Source organism: Thermobia domestica, chromosome 7 (genome assembly GCF_964235325.1).
Source record: "Thermobia domestica chromosome 7, izTheDome1.hap1.1, whole genome shotgun sequence".
Classification (NCBI taxonomy): domain Eukaryota; kingdom Metazoa; phylum Arthropoda; class Insecta; order Zygentoma; family Lepismatidae; genus Thermobia; species Thermobia domestica.
This window is the reverse complement of record NC_137460.1, coordinates 233,395,631-233,412,059: the sequence shown is the minus strand read 5'-3', so window position 1 is coordinate 233,412,059 and position 16,429 is coordinate 233,395,631. Positions and strand designations below refer to the sequence as shown.

At 36.1% G+C, this 16,429-nt stretch overlaps 2 protein-coding genes across 2 annotated transcripts in view; one reads left to right on the top strand and one right to left on the bottom strand.

The window, feature by feature from the left end:
- LOC145690738 (GILT-like protein 1) overlaps positions 1-8,514 on the bottom strand; it is a 146,759-nt gene extending 138,245 nt beyond the window's left edge. Inside the window, exon 1 of the mRNA XM_081765922.1 lies at positions 8,407-8,514. Within this exon, the coding sequence (XP_081622048.1) occupies positions 8,407-8,451 (45 nt within the window). The 5' untranslated portion in view covers positions 8,452-8,514. The remainder of the gene's footprint in view (positions 1-8,406) is intronic.
- The window catches only part of LOC145690736 (ninjurin-2-like), a 125,253-nt gene that overhangs the window by 10,904 nt on the left and 97,920 nt on the right, over positions 1-16,429 (top strand). The window lies entirely within an intron of this gene.

Here is a 16,429-nt window from a genome sequence, read left to right as displayed (position 1 = left end):
TTTCCACCAGGAACCGGTTCTGGCCATCCCTATATAATACTTCAGTTCTGAAGTAAACTGTCAGTTAACTAAAAAAATAATGAATGTTGTATTTGTTCATTTATACATATTTCTGGGCATTACCGGCACTTTTACATATTTCATTTAAGCTCGTCACGTAACGGTTGACGATGTTTCTCAGCGAGCACACATTCCGGGGAAGGGGATAAGGAAGGAAGGAAGCGACCAGGTACTGTATGTTAAGTACTATTCCGGCATTTGCCTAGTGTGAACGAAGAAACTCCAGGAAAAGCTAACAGAATGATTCATCTAAAAAAAAAAAAAAAAAAAAAAAAGCTGTTCGGGTCTCCCCATCGAGAATCGAACTCTGAATGATGAGTGTAATGTTTAAATAATGTGGTAATATAGTGGTTAGATTTTATTGAGAGGATGAGTGGTATTATCAATGGAATGGTATTTAAAATAAAAGACAAGTGTTTTTATTTTCTCCTTTGCCAAAATGCAATTTTTTTATTTACAGGTAATTACAGAAATTAATTTAATGATTACATATAAAAAGAGATAGCTATTAATTTTGAGGCTTAACTTTATTGCAGAAAACCAAAATTAAAACTTGGGTTATCAAAATAACAGCGTTTTGTGAATGAAAAATATGACTTACATTAAATAGGATTTGAGTTTAGTTTTTTTCGTCGTCCACCCATTCTTCGAGTTATGATTATTGGGAGTTTTTGTTCTGAATCCTAATGTGAACCCCCTTTCACTGTCCTCTCGTGTACCTAGAGATGTAAATGAGCGAACATTTCAGGCGAACTTTCGTTTTCGAAAATTCGTTTCCGAACTTTTCATAAGCAACTTTTCCCGAAATTTCGTTTTTTTTTATTTACTAATTAGCGACACTCATTTTTATAATAACTTATTCTGAACAATGTGTGGTGACTGTGAGCTAGCTATGTGTTATACAGTATAGTTATTTGCACCATAATGATACAAGATGGATTGACACACACTGACATTATACATGATATGGGGAAACACGTAAAACACATTATTCTAACTGAATCAGTGCTTTCCACAAAGAAAAAAATATTAAATAAAATGATTAATTTGTATTGGTAATGCGTGAGAAAAAAAAAACAGATGCGTTTCGCTTTGGACTTTAAACTCGGCAGAGTGGCTCCGTATGTTACGGGGAATTCCCTTTGCTACTTTCGGGTGTGCTAGAAGTGTCAACGCCGCAACGGTGACATCGCCCAAGGTGACCAGAATTTTCATTTGCGAAAACGGGACGCATACGAATCGGCTACGGAAAAGGGGAGGGATATCTGACTTCCAGATTGCATTTTGGGACTAAGCAGTGTTCTCAATTTACAAAATACACAAGTAAGAGTGATAATATACCGTTTCTAGCTTTTCGTGTACCACACAACAAGTAATGGTTCCCGATTGCAAGTTCTACCCAACAATTCTTTTAACTAGTTGAATACTCAGAATTCCCACCCAATCCCCACTTGAACCAATTCCCATTTGAAAATTCAGAAGCCCTAGACACGGCTGAACCTTGGCAACGAGAGTTGGTACGGAAGAGAGTAGAATTTGCATTGACGATTTATATTTTGAATAATAATTACGGGACACCCAGGTCATTTTTACTTACAAACGGGACATTTAGGCGTCCCGTTCGAGAATAAGAAAAAACGGGACAACGGTTGAAAGAAAAAAAGAGACTGTCCCGGTTAAAACGGGACGTCTGGTCACCTTGCATCGCCCTCTTTCTTTTACGTGGATTGTGCAATGTGCAGTCACTGCAGTGTGTCCAGAGTGGTGTGTTGATTGAATTACGCGTATATTTTTGTGCTCCAGTCCAGATATTAAGGTAAGTTAAATATTTATTATTATTTGTTATTATTTTAGTTGCAGACTCACAACATCTAGATGGTAAATTGGTAACAACCGTGGTTTGAACCCGGAATCTTCCTACTGCGAAGCCAACGTTCTACCACTGAACCACGTTTAATAATACTTAATTTTCACTGATTTACAGATTTCTGATGAAGACGCATTTTTATGATACAGACAAACACAAACGCCCATGTCCATTGCGAGGTTCGAACCCCGAATCCTTTCGACCTCGATTCAAAGAATTGGTTCGCTATACCGCCGGTTCGGCTTCATTATTTTTAGTTAACTTCAAAGTTGAATTAAAAATATTCTTTAAGGTACTTTGGTATAGTACTGGACACGGGAGATACAAGGGTTTAGGAAGAAATCGGTCTTGACCCTATTCAAGGTACCATGACACACACTGGGAAGCCAGAGAAACCTCAATCAGGATGGTCGCCACTGTAATTTGAGGCCCTGATCTTGCTATTGAGAAAGGAACGTTTACCACTGAACCATTTTTTTTAAAACTTAGTTTCCACTGATTTACTGATTTCTTATCAACACGAAATGTTGAACGATCGCATAGACAAACAGAAACATCCACGCCCATTGCGGCACTCGAACCCGTAAACCTTTGAACGGCGGCCCAGTACCTTAGTCCACTCGACCACCATTTAAAATTGATTGGCAAAGTTCGGAATACGAGAAGGACAAGGTTTTAGGAAGAAATCTGCCATGGCCTTGTTCAAGATACTCCCCCCCCCCCCGAAAGAATACAAGGAACTTTCCTTGTTCAAAATGTTCCATGGATATACACATAATGGCCCCCACATGGATAGCATGGTCGCTCAGATTTTTGACTGGCATTTGATATTGAGCTAAAGGTGTCTACTGTATGGGTCAAATTTATTACATTTCGCACTTGGCTACCGACATCAGACGCGATATGTGTTTGTTTCATTTTTGTCTATTGACGCTCTATTACTAGTAATCTTTTTTGTCACCGGAGAAACCGAAATATGTTCTTCGAAAGCGGAAGGGAAATTCTTTATCTTCCAATTGGTTTGTTTCTTTCTTTCAGTTTTCTGTCTGATGAAAAGAAAAACAATGCACTCCACTATTTTTTTGTTTGTAAAAATAGGTATTTTCAATAGAAAACCTGAACAGAATAGTTTCCGGAACTAACTCATCCCAGTCAAAATTTCTGTTTTCTATGTGTCTTTCCACTAGTCTCTCACGAAATCGTTTCTAGTCGGTGGAATAGACACTGCGCGTTCCAACAACTGTCAGTTACAAAATTAGAGCGACTGTCCGATTGTGCATGTTTAATATTCTGTACAAAAATTCTTAAATTTCTCATTATTATTATTATTATTATTATTATTATTATTATTATTATTATTATTATTATTATTATCGTTGTTAATAATAATAATAATATAATAAATGTGAATTTATTTAATACCATGCCTGCTAATCTCCATGCAAAAATGCATATAAGAGATGATTCATGTCAAAAATAATTTTTAACTGATAAAGATGACATTTTTCAAAATTTCATGACATATGGGACTGTCTGAAAATATTTTACAGAGGAACTATGATGACATTGTAATGGCAACGACACTAGTATTAAGAATCGGGAACTAATTTATTGATGTAACAAGTAACATTATGAAAATTTTACCTCATAGGCTGTCAACACCAAGTAACCAAGATGCCAAAGAAGAAGCATGATGTCTGGCGTCATTTTACAAAAATGAAGAAGGACTCCAGGAATGTCGCATCTTGTAAATATTGCAATAAAGTTTACTCCTGCAATGCAACTCGCTTGAAGGACGACTTAACAGAATGCAGAATAGCACCAGTGTGCCTGAAAGAACAAGCAAGGAAAACAGCCAGCCCAAACTTAGCTCAGAAACAACTTTTTGGCAATACTGCACAAATACCAAACACCTCCAGACCAAGGCAAGAACGTGAAGTTTCGGAACTATCTGTTAGTGTTGCTTCAACTCATCAAAGTAGCCAATTTTCTTTCAGACAGGTCAACCCAGAATAAGTGTCTTCTAAAGTGGTAATCCCTACATCAACAACCCCTACCAGTTCTTTTGAGGACAGTAACAGCCAAAATCAAATACCAGTACCACAACGTCACAATCTATAAAGGCAACCTACTGTTTCATCGTTTTGTGATAATATGTCTGCAAAGGAGCAAGACAAGCTGAACCACCCTACAGCCGTTTATGCGTCAAATTCACCACTGAGCATAGCTGAAGATGTTTATTGGCTTGATTTTTTTAAAGCTCTACGTCCTACCTTTCAAGTGCCTACAAGATATCTCTTATCAACACCACTTCTTGACTCCGAGTATCAGCGCGTTCAAGAAGTTGTAAGCGAGAAAATCAAACAAGCAGATTGTGTGACAGTCATGTCAGATAGGTGGACCGACATTGAAGGAAACCCTTTAATAAACATTATGTATGCTACATCAGAACCTGCATTTTAAAGGCAATTGAATCGAAACTGAAAGCCACACAGCTGAGTATATTGGCGAAGTGTTTACAAACGAAATCGAAGCCATTGGAGGATCGCAAAAAGTGATTGCAGTCATTACTGACAATGCTGCAAATATGCGAGCTGCCTGGAAATTTCTGCAATCAAGATATCCAAGCATTATAACTTTTGGCTGCCTTGGACATGGGCTCAATCTACTAGCAAAGGACATCCAAAAACTAGACACTCTTTCAAGAACTGTGATAGAATGTAAGACTATAGTAATATATTTAAAGAACCATCACATACCTCTTCACACCCTGAAAGAAATACAAGATACAATGAAGATCAATCATAGTCCGCAAATGCCTGTGGAAAGTCGCTGGTCGTCTACTGTTAAGTGTCTTGAAAGTTTATTGCATCTTAAATCCTGTCTGCAAGCTGCCATTGTTGATGACTGACTAGCTCAACATGGGAAAGTTCCTTCTGACGCCAGGGAAAACTTCTTGGATGATGAAGTTTTCTGGGTTATAGCGCACAAGTTTCAAGAACTAATAAAACCAATCGCTACAGCCATTTGAAAGATTGGAAAGTGGCACACCAAGGCTTTCTGAAGTTCCAACACTCTTCAAAAAATTGAAGATGCATTTCTCTGAAACTGTAAAATCTTCTCCATTCTCAGAAACTGAACAAGATGAACTACACAAAAGCGTTCAAAAGATAATTGATTACTGCTCACACAATATCCAGTATGCTGCTCATATTTTGGACCCTAAGTTCCATGGTAGCGACTTAACTGAAGAACAGCAAATAAGAGCTATGGACCAGATTGTTTCAATCTGCGAGGCATTTGGCATTGACAGGAACCAAATGATTGCAGATCTGGGATCATATTTGGCAAAGGATGAACTGTGGAGCCGAGAACTGTGGTCTGCTGCAGAAACAATGAACTCGATCACGTGATGGAAAGGCCTCCGTGGTACACGTCCTTTATCAAAAGTGGCTACAATAATTCTGAGTATTCCTGCACAGCAGCTGCTTGTGAGAGAAATTTGAAAAGATTTTCACTCACTAAAAAAAAAAAAAAAAAAAAAAAAAAAAAAAAATGCTTCCCATGAAAAGGACTGCGAAGTTGGTGTCAGTTGGAGAAAATCTTCGAATAGTCAAAAAAAATTAGGACAACGAGCGTAAAGTATGTAAAGTCTGTTCCGGTAACTGCAGATCTTCCACCTGCTGTGCCTAGCACTGTTCAAGGAGCTTTCCGTTTGTTAATATTATGTATAATCATGTAAAACTCAAGGTTTCTGCTGTAAACTTTGTTTTGTGATGCAAACTTCAAGTTTACTGCTGCAAACTTATTGCTGTATGATGCGAAAATCTAATATATGCTGTAAACTTATTGCTTTATGGTGTAAACTTCAAACTTTTTTCCAGTAAAATTCGTGTTTATCTTTTATGATGTAAACTTTGTTTGTGAGTGTTAACTTAAAATTTTATATATTTTAATTTACCGCCAAAGCTTCATTAGCTACAACCAAAATAATAAAAATAAGTAGTGTTATGTTTCAGAAGCTTATCACTTCCTTGATCAGACAATCTTATACAAAAAGTAGAATGTTTAAGGAAAATTTCTCTTCTCTGTCCAAAACCAACAATAACAATTAAAAGTTAAAGATTTCAAAACAATATCTTGACAATTAATTTACCCGGAAAATCAGATAAATAATTATAACAATTACTTTTATTGTACATTTTTCTTCTTGTTCTTTCTTCTCTTTCTAATAATCTTTCCTATTTCACATTTATTGTCAATCCACTATTCCAGTTCATCACTCTACCACCTTCTTCTTTAATCCTTCTTGCTTCTTTCCATTTCCTTATAAGCTCTCTATTTTCTTGTTCAAGAATAATAGCTCCTTCCCAATCAATTTCATGTCCTGTTTCTAACACATGTTTGAAAATTACATTCTTGCCTCTTTTTAATCTTACATTATCTTTGTACTCGTTTATTTCAAATATGTGAAAGTTGTCTGCTTTCAACTTTGTGTTTTATAATTTAAACTTAAAGGTTTTGCTGTGAAGTTTGCATTTTATTTTATTATGCAAACTTTGTTTTGTGCATGTCAACTTTGGGTTTCATGATGTAAAATTAAAGGTTTATCTTGTAAACTATGTATTTTATAATGGAAATTTCAAGTTTTGTGCTTTATTATGTAAAATCCAACTTTTCTGATGCAAACTTAGCAATTTACTTCATAAAACACTAAATTTGCTAAGTTTTTCCTGCAACGTTTTTGCTTTATCTTTTATGATATAAACTTGTTTGTGCAAGTCAAATTTAAGTTTTCGGTTGTCAGCATCATGTAAAATTGAAGGTTTCTGCCGAAAACATACTGTTTTATGATATAGGCTTGGAATTTGAAATACATGCTTGTAACGCTCCGTAACGTCTTTTGAAAAAATGTGAAAATTATGTACTATTAGAAAGAGAAAAAACTAAAATAAATTTAATTCGATTTTGAATATAGCCATGTAATATACTAAAATGTTTGTAATTTTACAGGGATTTTTTTAAATGGACAATTTAAGAAAATGAGCCGAACTTTCGGCGAACTTTCGCGCGAACTTTTCAAGTTTGAACTTTTCACGAATTTTTTCTTTATATTAGAAAAATTGCATCATTCTGGACCCTGAGGTCCACTATAATTACTTTGTTTTCTTGTTTTTTAAAATGATTTTAAATGACACGAGAGGATACGTGATCGCCCGAGACTAAAATGTTTTTGTTACATTTAGATTTTTATTACCTAATATTTACATTTTTAAATTATCACAAAATAATAATATAAAAATAATATTTGCAATTTTAGAGTTATTTTCTTTAACATTAGAGTAAAAATTTTTGTTTTTTATAAAATATATAGGGTAATGTATTTTTTAATCTCTGTTTTTAGATTTTTATTACAGTAAAAAGAAAGTATTACAAAAGGTTTTCAATTTACCGTTCCACGATTATGCCCTGTAGGTTAAGGAAGACGATGATTAAGGCAAGTGAACGATGATGGAAGAATTAGTGGAATGAGAGTGTGGGAGGAAATGGGAGTACTCGAGAAAACCCACCGACATGATGTCCACCACAAACTTATTTTCCCAGGTGTCGAACCAGGGATTTCACACGCCAGAGGTAAGCACTCTATCACAGAGCAACCGTGTTCCCCAGGAAGTATTACAGAATATCTATATTCTTTCTTCAGTGTGAAGGTTGTGCTTGTGTAGCTAAACACAGCTTCTTAAACGTTAGGTTTAGGGATGCGCACGAGACAAGTTTTGAGGCTGTCTCGTCTCGAAAATGTGCTGTAGAAGCGATGTCTCGACTCGAAAAATGTATATTTCTCTATTGGAAGAGCTGTGTCTCGACTCGAATTTTCTCAGAAAAATTCCTGTCTCGAACGCATCCCTTGGTTTCAGGTTACCTAACTTTCGTCTTAAATAAAGTTCTGTATTATTTCGTCAATGATAAGTCAAAAAATGGTTGAACCAATCATTTCCAAATTTGGTAGCCAGAAATTATTAATCAATCTCTAGAGCTGATAAGATTTTGGCAGAAATCGAACCAAGGGTGTAGAAGAGGATGGGGTTGATTTCTTTTTTCTTTTTTTTTTTTTTTTAAAAAATCTAAAATCAATGTATATTCTTGCTTTTACCGGATAAAAGACGATGTTGGGAAAGTTCCTACGCTATCTTTAGCGCGACCACACTTCATATTTTGTCTCAAGCAAGATAATATTTTAGCACACTTTTATAGACGTCGTACGTAGCACCCAGAAGTGGCTCGTCTATCACTAGTGGTACGCGTACCACAGGTAGGACACCTCCTTAAAAACACAACACCATTTCTAAGTACTGTATATGCATGGATCCTATATTTTGATATCACTTAAGGTCTATGCAAGAACTGTATTGTACGCAATGTATCTACTAATAATAAGTTATGTTATGATAAATAAATAAAATAGAGTAGATATTTACTGATAGATAGAGTATTGAAGTAAGCTCAAAGAGTTGCCCTTCCATGTAGCTTCATAGCTAGTGTCTCTAGAGAGAAAAACTAACTGTAGATTTCTTCCGCAAACTCAATGACATAGTCACTATCTACGCTCCACTTTGAACATGCACACTTTCTTAGCCACAAGATAAAATAATTGTATTTGACATTGGTTATGACTCGCATACGATAAAAACAAACAAAAGAAAATAATAATAATAATAATAAAAAAATGGTTTTACTACCCTGACATGCAATCAAGACTGAAGCTCGTAATCACAAATGTTATTCATTCGTAATTTATTTTTCCTTGTTTTCTCGATTTGCACCTCCTTTTCCCTCGTCCTCACCTGTATTTTTGTAGGAAGCCAATGTCCGAAAAGGAACCCAGAATAGTGCCGAAACTAAAATAAATTGTCACAGTTTTACTATTTTCTTATTTATTTATTTCAACCAGTTTAATTTACCAAAACTACTTTCAGTGGCGATTTCTTAAATTTAAATTGTACTAAAAGAGAGCAACTTATATCACCAGTAATCACTGCAGGTAGTGTTTTAAAATATGTAATGGTCGTTACACATTAATTTTAATTAATTCTTTTAGACATATGGGGCGCGGTGGCTCAGTGGTAGAGCGTTCACCTCCGGTGCTTGGGGTCCCTGGTTCGATTCCAGCTCGCGCCGTGTGGACTTGTGGTGGACAAACACCGTGCTCGTGGGTTTTCTCGGGGTTCTCTCGTTTCCTTTCAGTTTTTTCATTCCACCAGTTCATTCATTTCTCATCTTCACTGTCTCCTTCTTTAGCCTAACCGGCATAACCTTGAGACTTAAAACTTTAAGATTTCATTTTTCTTTTAGACATATTTAGATACATTCTGTACCTCCGTATACGGGAATTGATGGTAGAACGAGAAACACCAAAATTCAGGTTTATCACATTGTGTGTGTGAGCATGGTGCAGGGCCGGCGCGACGGGGGGTCGAGCCGTGCCACCGCCCAGGGCGGCAAGTCTGATTGGCCGCAAAATTTGAAAAAAGAAAAGAATATAGGGGCGGCAAAATTTGAGAAAGAAAACAATAAAGAGCTAGCATGTGAAAGTACCGCCCAGGGCGGCAAAACTTCTAGCGCCGGCCCTGGCATGGTGAAAAAAGCTTCTTATCAGCTTATCTGAAATGAACCTTATATATAGTTCATTATACTTCCATTTCTATTATGCCACCATCTCTTAAGTTCAGAGACGTATTCAATCAGTGCACAACGACTGAAAACTTTGATTCAGCATTTCGAAAATGCAACTTTCGAATAGTCGCATATTCTGAAAAAGTAAAATATCGCCTCGTGGGGGGGTGAAGCGGAACAACAACTGTTATTTTTAAATGTTCCTAAACAGGACAAAAGGCTACTTAGTCAACGCGGGTATTTATTCTTTGACGTAAACAGTTAAGATTAATAGAAAGCGCCGTAAGATGGATAAAGCTCTATAGAATCATCCTTTCATTCTTAAGATAATGATGTGTGGTCTCCTGAATTCCAGACCAGCCACTTGACATCTGGCTTCCTGCCAACACTCAAGACTCATTTTACGCTCAGTATTGCTAACCTTTATATCTATATAGCTGATTTAGTTTTGAGAACGCTCGCGTTGCAAAGTGAAAGAAATAACTAGCTGAAATGCAAATCAACTTGCTGCATGTATCTTCATTCCATTTCACTGCATTATTCTCATTATATTCTATATGCAACTTGGACGGGGGGGGGGGGGACACGGTGTAGAGCGCTTACCTCTGGTCTCGTACGTGGGGTCCTTGGTTCTATCCCTGACCAAGTAAGCTTGTGGTGGATAACATCGTTTTCGCAGGGTAATCTCGTTTTCTCCAACATTCTCATTTCATAAATTCTTCCATCATCATTCTTTTGTCTTAGTCTTCCGTAGCCTAAAGGACATAATCATTGGACGGTTAACTGATAGATTTCATTATTTTTTTTTTTTATGCAATGTTACAAGTGACTTTCCTTTCACATCATAAAACTGCGGTACACTTGAGAAGTAGGAGAATTCATTACTAAAAACGGAACTGGTAAATCTAGGACATTCCGTTGGAATACAGAAATATGAACAGAGTTGAAACCCGCTCCTCGAATGCTGAATCTATATATCTATTACTTTCTATTATCTTTTCTTTTCTTTTCTTTTCTTTTTTTCTTTTTTTTTTCACTGTAGGAATCAATGGTAAAATCGGAAATTATAGACTCCCACCACTTTCAGTTTCAATACAGAGATAAAGATCGAGATAAAAACTTTTTCCTAGGATGGTGAGTAATATCAAAGTCATTTCTCGCTGTTTTTTTTTTTTTTTTTTTTCACTCAGTGGAGATCAATATTGAAATCGGAACTGATAGTGAATTTCTACCACTTTGGGCTCTAGCACAAGGTTACCAAAAATTTCACTTGCGAAAACGGGACGCATACGAATCGGCTACAGGGGGGGGGGGAGGATATCTGACTTCCAGATTGCATTTTGGGACTCAGTAGTGTTCTCAATTTACAAAATACAGAAGTAAGAGTGATAACATATCGTTTCTAACTTTACGAGTACCATACAACAAATAATGGTTCCCGATTGCAAGTTCTACCCAACAATTCTTTTAACTAGTTGAACACTCTAGAATTCCCACCCAATCCCCACTTGAACCACGAACACTCAATTGCCATTTGAAAATTCAGAAGTTCTAAACACGGCTAAACCTTGGCAACGAGTGTTGGTACGGAAGAGAGTAGAATTTGCATTGATGATTTATATTTTGAATAATAATTACGAGACACCTAGGTCATTTTTACTTAAAAATGGGACATTTAGGCGTCCCGTTCGAGAATCAAAAAAACGGGACAACGATTGGAAAAAAGGGACTGTCCCGGCTAAAACGGGACACCTGGTCATCTTGCTCTAGTAGAAATATAAGGATGAACATGGAATGAATTCATGGGACGTTGAATCGATTTCATAAAACCACTTCTCTTTAGTGTTCATTTTCGCTGTTAAGTGGCCCAACGTTGAAATCGGAAATCATTGATTTCTAACGCTTCTGGCGCGAATAGAGGGTTGTGTTAATTTTAGTGGAGGGCAAGGGCACACCCATGGCGGGTCCACCGGGTCCGGTCCTGCCCCATAAACTTCCGAACCCAACACACATTTGTATACTTTCTCAATAAAACGATACTTGTTTAGCAGGGAAATGATTGATATAGCATGAAAATTTGATCTTACATTACGTCTGTACTCTTTCGATTGTAAAAAAACAATCAAGTGCCATCACTTTTTTGTAAAAATATAGGTGGAACAATTTTACAATTACTTATTGTGTTCTCGGGTGGAGAATAATACTTGTTCAATACTACATAGGCGTAGTGCTTGTAATATTGGGCGTGTCCTCCAAGCTTGGAACCTCCCAACAAAAATTTCTGGGTGTGCGCTTATTGGAAGGTAACACTCTTTTCTATCTGCGTTATTGGGGTTACCTAAAGTTCAGACGTGTCGTGTTTAAGATGTATCCTGAAAGTGATGTCTAGAGTCGGAAAGTGTATTTGTGTCCAAAGAGCTCGATTTCGTATCTTGTCACCATTGAGACCATGAATTGATTAAAAGAAAGCTTCTCTCGCCCTTTGATACATGTCGACAGACAGACAGACATAGCCGTTCACTAGCAAGACTAAAAATATAAGTTACATTTATTCATATGTAGTAATTTTGTAAGTTTTAGGTGAACCAATTTTAGTATGATATTTATTTCCGTGACACTTTCTTATATGTTTATTTATCAATTTGCAGTGCTGCAGATACAATTGACAAGCAGTTTATACAGGGATGCCCACAGAGGGGGGCTATGACGCAAACTGCGTCATTGAAATATTTGGGGGGTTAAAAATCTATATAAATATGTTTGAGGGGGTGTAAAAATTAATCGAAAAGAAGATTTTTTCATGGAAGAACACCTACGGATAGACAATTGGGGGGGATGCGTCATGGACATAAGGGGGGCACCACTGGTTTATAGTGAATATTTGTGTATGCCAAAATTAGCACCAGACGGGAAGAAACTTTTGTATTAAAATCGGTCAGAGCGAATACATTAAAAATATCAACCTGGTATTATTCGCTCTGTGCTACTTGGTAAGATAGTGAAACGGTTCACTGAAAATGACCGGCGCGTGATTTGATCCAAAGACTTCCAATTGCTAGGCAAGAGCACTAACCTTTCATGTGAATCTGACTTACAAAATGTAAACTAAGACCTGTTAGAATTGTTAGTCTTTCTTTATTATTTTGATTAATGATGGTGATGTGATGGACGTAGGCAGATAGGCTACTTGCATCGTTATGATCCTATCTGTAGAACAGAAGTATGTCAGTCAGTGAGTAATAGTAGTATGCAAAGTTCAAAACATGTAAGAGTTTCGGGTTTCACAACATCTAGACAAAATGTTTCGATATTCTTAATCCTTATTATAATATTAAAACGTCTCACTCTATTAGTCGCGCTAAATAATAGTTCACGGCCAGGCTACTAATTGTCGCTAGTTCCGCTGTCTCCTGCCTGATGCCAAGAGATGTCGCTAGAGTGCACAGAATTAACAGATGGGCCGAAGGCTTGAGGGAACAACTACAAACACGTATCAGGTTAAAAGAAACACCTGAAAAGTGAGGATAAGGGGAAGAGATAAATATAATTAGAATATAATATCGCAAAATATTTTAAAATTTATTTTTATTTTTGTTCTGATAGACATATTTTTTTTATTTTTATACATAGAGTTAAGAACAACAAAAAATAAGTCTACTAAATATTTTGAACAGGTGCAGAGTTGTTTAAAAATCAATTTAAATGAAAGGGGTACGATATGAACTGCATATTGAAATACCAGAAAAATACAAATGCAACAAAACCTGCATATTGAAATACAATAAAGTTGAAAGCTAATGAGATACCTAAGCGCATGATGTGATTTCACTAGTGCGGCAATGCCCGGTTCAGTGTTCGTGACGCACATTATCAAGTCATTCTCAACAGATCATATATTTTTGTCTTTTGTTTCAATGTTTACAATGGAAGGAAAACTTTCGTACTAACACTTTCGCACAGGTACGATGCAGTAAATGACATTTTTACTTTTAAGGCAGCAGATACCATTCGCTTTTAGGGAAGTTACTGCATCCACTATATACAAGAAATGAATTCTGCTACACGTGTATTACAGACATAGATGGATGTCGTGAGATCTCCGCAATAGGACATTAAAAATCCCACACAAGCTTATTACAAACCAGAAATTAAAAGGGGTCGCTGGCAAGAGGATGTGATAAAATGGGGATCGTGATAGGATTTAGGTTGAGAACTACTGGCCTATATCAACTATTTATTGATTTTAGAAAGGCGTACGATTCAGTTATGGGGGACACATCACAGAATTTGGAATTGCGAAAAAGCTAGTCAGGTTATTTGAGATGTGTTTAAATGAATCCCGAAGTAAAATACGGGTAGGAAAATTCTTGCCCATGAATTTTCACGTCAAGAGTGACTTAAAACAAGTTGATGCGTTGTCGCCATTCTTATTCAACTACGCTATAATGATAATCGAAGACTGCAACCAGAGCCTCGAGCTGAGTGGTATTCATCAGGTTATGGTGTATGCTGATTATGTAAATATAACAGATGATAAGAGAACAATAGAGAGAAACGCAAGGTCTTATTAAACGCTTACAGAAACATGGGTTTGGAAGTAAATACAGAGAAAATAAATAAGTTCTCTGGTGTCGTAATACTGCAAATTGTGGGTGTATCAATATATAAAATAATAATTTCGACTAGATAGATACCTTCAAATATGTAGGATCTATGTCCACAGTCTAAAGCCTTAGCCAGGAAGAAATTAAATGTCGACTAAAAGCAGGAAATTCATGTTATTATTCAGTTCAAAATCTTTTGTCTTCGCGAATTCTGTCGAGGAATTAGAAGGTTAAAATACATAAAATGATAGTCATGCATATTGTGCTGTATGGTTACAAAACATAATCGCTTACTCTGGTGGAAGAACGCAGACTAAAAATATTTGAAAATAAAATCCTGAAACTTATATTCGAACCTAAGAGGAACGGAAACAGTGGCGGCTAATGTTAGTGTTGCTACGTTGCGCAACAACCAAACTATTTCAAGAAAAAAATATTATTATCAATAGTAGTAAAGAACAGAAAAAAAAAATACTTTCTAATACTCGCATATATACACTTTAAATAACATATTTTTTATTTCTGTAATTATCCGTTAATTCGTTTCAAAAAAGCGAAAAATAATCCATCACAGAGTCTAATTTATATTGCGTTGCAGCGAGCATACAACGACCAAATTCCTTCAGCGCGGCAATTGGAGCGAATGTTAAGTCTCCTTTCCCCTATCTCAGAAGTTAAAGGGACTGGTCGTTGCAGTGCTTCTGCAACACAGCACGGTTTCCAGTGAACGAGAAGGTTTTTCGCACTAAATGAGATTTCTGAATTTTATTTCACTAGCAATTAACAAATGGAATTTGTTTTTATGCATTCATACTTTTAAATTATGGATCCATACTGATGCAAATCAATATAATGACAATTAAAAAAAAGTGATTGCAGAATTACAAAATAACAAATATATATATATATATATATATATATATATATATATATATATATATATATATATATATATATATCTAGTGAAGCAGAAAACAAATGAAAGTAGACCCGCATTTACAAATTGATTCTTAGCTTATATTGATAATGAAGGCTTCTTCTACAGTAATTTGTGAACCAAATATTAATAAGTCAGTATTCTTCGTATTTTTGCATAGTTTGCACAACCCACAGGGATGCTCCCCACTTCTCGCAACAACTTCGAAGTACGCATGAAATTTACTTTTTGCGCTTGCCACTTGCATTTTTGATTTTGCAACTTTATTCTTATGCTTTACGAAAACTTTATGTATAGTACTATCATTGCTACTATTGTCTGTCTGGTGGTACAAAACTAAAGTCATTATCACTCATTTTTTAAGAACACAGTCTTGCAATCCAAGATGTTAATTAAAAAAAAAAAAAAATCAATGCACTTGTTTCGAAGCTAAAAAGGATTAGGTATGTCTGTTCAGTATTGAATGAGAAAGACTGTTTCAATTTGGCATTCAGTTCCTTACTGGCAGGGACGGCTTCAGGATTTTAGTTTTGGGTAGACACGCTCCCTTGCTTATGGATACATATGCACATTTGATTGATTAATGACAGTAAGAAATTACTTTTACAGTAGTGGTTGATGCTATTTGTTAAATAGTCATTTACCATTAGTATAAATAGTGGAAAATATATTTATTCTTTATTGTATCTTTTAGCGTTTATATATTTTCAAATTTTTTGGGTAGGCTCTTGCCTACCCGCTAAAGCCGCCACTGCTTACTGGACGTTTGTGGCGTTTCCTCAGCAGATTGCCTGAAGCAACTGAAGGGTGAAAAACAAATCCCTGTTTTGCTATATTTATACCAGGATGATCCGACAAACTTTACCAGCTCGAAGGTCAAAGGTTTAAGTTTACCCCAGATAACACACACCCGTAGAATAGTGTCTAATTTTCCAATAAGTAGTGATTGTTTAAAAACGCAGGAATGCGTCGTAATCCAGCACCAATGACACATTTCTTAGATTAGAATGACACCTGTGCGGCTTCAAAACTAGTAATAACTACAAAAAACGCTACCAGCCGATTCAGAAACGACATACTGGAGCTATATGGTACAAGGGCAGATCGACTCACACGGATTGCATAAACTATGTACTGGGAACACATTTACTCCAGCGGCATCTTACTGAAGCCAAGAAATTCAAGTGACAGATGCTATGATTTTCCGCCCTTCCTTTTTCCATTCTATACATAAAATAATGTAGTACCGGTACTTGTGCAAGACTCTTGCGCAAGAGTCTTGGTCTT